The sequence below is a fragment of the Equus quagga genome, chromosome 1 (assembly GCF_021613505.1).
Source record: "Equus quagga isolate Etosha38 chromosome 1, UCLA_HA_Equagga_1.0, whole genome shotgun sequence".
In the NCBI taxonomy this organism is placed as follows: Eukaryota; Metazoa; Chordata; class Mammalia; order Perissodactyla; family Equidae; genus Equus; species Equus quagga.
In genome coordinates, this window is record NC_060267.1 from 14,764,428 (window position 1) to 14,769,919 (window position 5,492).

The following is a 5,492-nucleotide window of genomic DNA, read 5'->3' on the forward strand; positions in this document are numbered from 1 at the left end:
GGGAGTGAGGGTGTCTGTGAATGGGACACCAAGACATGCCTGGGAGGGAACCGGAAGAACAGGGGAGGGAGTCGGCGACCAGGACTCAGTTCTCAGAGGATGGCCCAGAAGGCTCACCTGCCAGTAGCCGTTAAGCTGCTGGAGGTGATTTGGGGGTTTGTGCTGCCCCCTGGTAGCCATTGAGGGAACAGCAGTGAGGACCCTTAGGCAACAAACAGGTATGACCTCTACCCTACTGGATGAATGCCTTGCTGTCTATGCATTCCTGCAGAAGGCATACTGGTGAAATTTGAGGGCCTGGAAACCTCAATCCCTTTAGCTTCTTGGCTCAGATTGTTCGTGGAGGTGCTTTCATCCCCAGGGGAAGGGGGCAAGATGGATCCCCAAATCGTCTGTCTGGACCTCAAGGAATCCAACCCTTTTTGACAGGTAGTACACATTTCATGAACTATTTCATTCAATTATTATGAAATCCCTATTAATAGTCAATGTTATTCCCATTTTGACAGTTGAGGAAACAGCCTCAGCAAGAGGAAGTTAATTTTTCCAAGGTCATGCAGCACTAGAGTTTGAACCTAGGCCTCTTGACTCTGAGTCAGGTGCTCTGTCACTGCGCCAGCTCCCCCCACTCATAATCCTCCTGGCTTCTCACCCCTCACCCCCTTGGGGGTGCCTGGAGAGGTATGAGAGGACCCAAAAGGACCGGGGAGAGGGGCTCTCCTGTGGGCTCACAGAGGTCATGTGAAGGCCACTTGGGACCAGTGGAGCCCTGAGTGTCTGTATGTGTGTCATATTCCTAGTGCCTGGGACAACTGCAGCTTTATTCTTCATTCATTCATTCACTCACTCATTCAGTATTTCTGAGCATCTCCTGGGACCAAGCTCTGTGGGAACTGGGACACAGCAACGAAGTGAGAGAAATTAGGGAGATCTCCCCAGAGGACAGACAAGAGGGAGGGGCGGTCCAGGTGGAGACGAGGCACAGGTAAAGGGCAGGCAGAGGGAGAGAGCTCACGGGGAGTCTGATGACTCGCCTGCAATTTTGTGTAACTGAAGCACAGGCTGTTGTGGGCCTGGGTCTGGCTACGATGCAGGAGACAAAACTGAAGATAAAGAAAGGAGGGATGCGGCAGAACGTGAGGGGCTTTTCTTGGCGACAGTGAGCAATATAAGCTTTATTCTGCAAGCCTAGGGGGTCTGCAGTGTTTTAAGCTGTTGACCATGATCAGACCTGTTTTCTAGCAAGGTACCCACGGAGGCAGGACTGCCACCTAGAAGGCTACCACTAGTCCTGGCACGAAAATCTGACCAGAAGCCCCCGGCCCGAGGCGTCAGAGAGACGTGAATAGATTTAGGGGACAATGACCCGGTCGAGTCCAAGAGAGATGGAGGAAGGGGGATCTGGGGGTTCAGGCCTGGCCTGCGGCTGCAGCTGCAGCTGCGGCATGCGAGGCAGACAGACGCCCAGAAGGTGGCGCTAGGCGGGGCAGGGCCGGACAGCGCCGGCGGCTGCTCAGGGAGGCGTGAGAACCCGCGGCCCCCGGGGCGCGAACAGGCGCGGCGGCGGCGCGGGACCCGCTCGCCCGGAGCCTCCCTCCACGAATTTATGGCCCAAAGCCGGATGCAGCTGTGCGCAGCTGGGGATGCAAATGTATGCACATTTGCATTGCCCGGGCCGGGCTTGGTAGCTAGCAGCGTCAAAGGGTGGGGGAAGGGGCGCAGCACTGTTAGCGCGCTTCCGCTCCCCAAAGGAGCTCAGACGCGAGTGGGGGTGGGATGCATCTTCTCAGGAGTGCAACGATCTATCGTGACGAACGTGGGGTCCCGTCCCTGTCCTCGATGACCTTGCGCACCCCCCATCCCTCCTAAGGGTGGGCAGAGGGACGGCCCCTGGCGCTGACACTACCTGAGCCCCCGGCTGGGGAGAGCTTCCTTCGCTGTGAGCGGGAAGGAGCCGCAGGGCAGGGGCTGAGGATTCCTCGGAGAACTCGGAGAACGCTCTCCCCACTGCCAGGGAAGGGGAGGGTCGGAAAGCCTGTCTTCTTTCATCCCTTCATCGCAATCCATCCTCCTGCTTCCCAGCCGCTTCGAGAGAAGTCCTTCCAGGAATCTAACCACAGTTTCACTTGCTACTGTTTGTGTTTTATTTTTCCTTGTGGTTTGGCGAGAAGACTCTATTCCCGAAGTCCCAGTTATTGGGTTTTGATGGTATGGGAATGGGTGGAGGATTTCTGGGCATAGCGAGCCACGAAGGCCCCCTAGGGAACAAGTCCCTACCCCAGGCAGGATAGCAGGGAGGCTGGGCAGGGGACTGTCATCTCCCGGCTCTGGCCTCCTTTCTTCGCCGGCTCTTCTCACAACAGCCACAAGGGGTCTTCCTTGCGCTAAGAATGGGAAATCCTGCGCTGGGCTCGAGCGCTGGGAGGCAGCGGCGCCTGGCGCAGTGTCCTTTCTGCGGCCCCTGAGCACCCAGACCCGCCGGCGTCTGCCCACCCCCGCCCTACCCCAGTGGCTTCACCCAGTCACCGACGACCTTCAGCTCTCTTACCCTGCGCCCTGGACTGGAGATCGGCACTCCTGGATCTCCCGCTCCTTCCTCTAAGCCTAGGGAGCCGCCGGAGGGGCTGGGAGTTGAGGCGAGGAACTCGGACCGGAGGCATAGTAGGCGCTCAAATAGTTTTGAGATCAATGACAGAATGTGGCGGCGTCCTGTTCAGAAGCTGGGGGATGGGTGAGATGACCTAGGTGCGGTGGAGCAGAACTCCCATAAACAGAGGGGCACCACAGAGGCAGTGCAACTTCCCACCGAGGAAACTGAGTCCATCTACGCGCCCAGGCGCGTGGTACTTGGATACTGGTACGGCCGGGGAGGTCCTGTAGTGAAAGGGGAAATTGGAAGGGAGGGGGCAGCCAATCAGAAAGCAATCTTGGATTATCTTGACGGTGAAAGCCGGCAGAAAGCAAAGATCGGGGCCCTTAAAGGGAAGCCTTGTCAGGATGGGGAAACGGGATGTCAGCGTGGAAGAGGGAATGGAGCTTTGGATTATTTAGCTAAGAGAAGGAATGTTAAAGCACCCACTTGCTCCGCTGAGGACAGAACTTGTAAGGTTTAGCTGAAGTTGCAGCAGGAGGAATGGTGGTCAGACACCAGGAAGGACTTCCCCGTTGGAGTCAGACCTGAGGGGATGGTGTAAAGGAATGATGACGTCGTTCCCGGGGGCTGAAGGCGAATTACCTGCAACCCCCGCCCCCTTACTGTGGAAACTCGTAGGGGCAGGAGAGATAATATGGTTAAAGTTGGCGGAAGCCTAGGTGGAGGCGGCCGTCCTTCCCGCACGAAAGGGGCTGCGGGGCCCGAGGGGTAGGCGGCGAACGACCAGGTGCTCTCACTCTCACCGCCCACCGGGACAGACGCCTGGGTGGCCCCGGGACCTGGCTCCACCCAGGGCTTGCCGGGGACCTCTCCCCAGCCGGATGGGGCGGGCTGTGTCTGGATGAGTCCGAGTGTCGGACCGCACATGGGCAGCGCCGACCTCCTCGAAGATCCGCAGAGGGGCTCCGGCGGCACCTCGCCCGCCTGCCCCCCGCTTTGGCGCGCTCAGGGCACTTCCAGAAACGTCCTTCCTGTACCCCTATTCCTGTTCCGAGGGCTCCTTCGGGAACCTTGCCCTGCTTGCGCCAGCCGGGCCGGAGTCCTCTCGTTCCTCTGTTTCCCCTGGGTGACCCTCTGTGAACAGGGACCACACCTTGATTAGCACAGAGTAGGGACACCAAATATAGCCTTGGGGTGGAAGCCAGGGTTTAAGTCTTGCACTTACTAACCCTGCGACCTGCGTTTGAAGCCTCCATTTCCTCACCTGTGAAATGGGGCCGTACTCCTGTCCTGTTCGGTTGAAAGGAGGACTGCGTGAAGTAATGGAAGGGAAAGCAATTTGTTGTATGCAAATGAGAGCCGAGTTCGAGCCACACCCTCCCTGCGTGCGCAGGCGTAGGTACACCCACACTCACACATGCATGTTGAGGGTGCTGGGGGGTCGCCGGAGGAGATCGAGCAAAAGCTGGAGAGCCAACGGTCCGAGAAGCCGGAGAGGGAGCCCAACAATGCGACGGGTGGCCCCAGAACTGGCTGTCCCAGACCTAGACGGCTTCTCCAGGGCGGGACCCCCGTTCCCTGGGGGATTCTGAGCGCAGCCCAGCGCGCGCGGCGGGAGAGCGGGAGGGGAGACTCCGCTGCGGAAGCGGCGAGTCCGGGCTTCCGGGGCCGGCCCGGCAGAGGGCGCCCGGGCCCGCGCCGCCACCTCGCCGCCGCCCTCGCGGGAGCCCTCTCCAGGGCCGGCCCGCCTCCCGCGCGCCCTCTGCTGGCCACAGGGGGCCCCGCCCCGCGGCCCCCTCCCTCGGCCACCAAATGGGCGGGTTTCTGCTTATCTCTGTTCTCCTGGCCACGCCCCCCTGCTGATGGCACAAGCAACTCAGACGTCCGACCCTCCAGCCAGGCCTGGCTCTAACTCCCCCGATCCCTCAGCTCTGTGAGGAAGGTCCAGCTCCTCCCCACCCCTCAAAAATGTGGGTGACTCAGAGTCCCCCGTTTCCTGCGCATCTCCACACCCACGCTGGACCGCCGGCGCTGGGCAGTGAGGAAAACCGGAGCAGCCTCATGCTTAGAGTCTCTCTATCCAGACCGATGGAGGTTTGAGATTCAACCTGCCAGCTCCCAGCTCCCTGGCCGCCGCCTGGTCCCAACCTGTCAGTCCTTGCGGATTCTCATCTCAGCCCGGACACGCTTCCGCCTTCTAAGTGGCCGCGGGGCCTACCGCCTTTCCTCTGCACCTCCCACATTCTCCTCCTAAAACAAAAATCAGTGCAGGTCACTCTCCTCCTTAAACCTCTAGTAGCTCCCCATTGCCTGCCAGAAAAGGGCCAGACTCCTGCTCGGCCCCCCTCATCCTTTCTGATCTGGCCTCCCGTCTCACCAGGTTGCCTCCTTGCCTCCCTACTCACGGTTCTGCACACACATCCTGCTCTTCCCTGTCTTTGCACGTACTTTTCTGTCATTACTTGGCAAATTCCCGCTCATTCCTCCAGGCCCAGTTCAAATGTCCACTCTCTGGGATTTTTTCTCTGACACCCCCAGGCGGGACGTTTCTGTGCTCCCATGGACTTTATACACACCTCTTTTTTACGGCACTTGTCCTGGGGCATTATCTATTTGGGAGTCTGTTTTCCCCTCACAAGTACTTGAGTGCCTCTAGGGCAAGGTCGGGCTCTTATTCGTCCTTGCACATCCTGGCAGTGTGATATAGGGCTGCTCAGTGGGACCAAACAGTGCCTCAGCCCCAGCCATGCGGGATCGGTGTCTTGTGTCTGCCCCTGGGCCTGGAGCGTGGCAGAGACACCCGTCTGTTTAAAGACTGACTGGACGTGCCAGTCATCTCCCTCCCTCACAGCAGGGACAGGCCTCTCCCTCCCTTCTTACCCCCAGGAGACCAGCCTGG

The 5,492-nt window shown here is 59.3% G+C and overlaps 1 protein-coding gene across 1 annotated transcript; it reads right to left on the reverse strand.

Moving 5' to 3' along the window:
- Positions 1-1,972: 1,972 nt before the first annotated feature.
- On the reverse strand, positions 1,973-4,656 carry LOC124225069 (uncharacterized). Its single transcript, XM_046637480.1, has 6 exons — positions 4,606-4,656; positions 4,009-4,355; positions 3,858-3,903; positions 3,631-3,727; positions 3,080-3,177; positions 1,973-2,874 (listed from the first exon to the last, which is right to left on the reverse strand). The coding sequence occupies exons 1-5, from the start codon at positions 4,654-4,656 to the stop codon at positions 3,110-3,112; spliced, it is 609 nt and encodes a 202-aa protein (XP_046493436.1). The 3' UTR covers positions 1,973-2,874; positions 3,080-3,109.
- Between the last annotated feature and the right edge of the window lie 836 nt (positions 4,657-5,492).

Bases quoted from the DNA above. Each gene is read 5' to 3' on its own strand.
- LOC124225069 (XM_046637480.1), bottom strand. From the start codon at position 4,656: ATGAGGCTGCTCCGGTTTTCCTCACTGCCCAGCGCCGGCGGTCCAGCG. The intron at 4,356-4,605 runs GTGTGGAGATGC...TGTGGCCAGCAG, and splicing joins GCGCCGGCGGTCCAGCGTGG to AGGGCGCGCGGGAGGCGGGC. The intron at 3,904-4,008 runs GTGAGTGTGGGT...TACTTCACGCAG, and splicing joins AGCACCCTCAACATGCATGT to TCCTCCTTTCAACCGAACAG.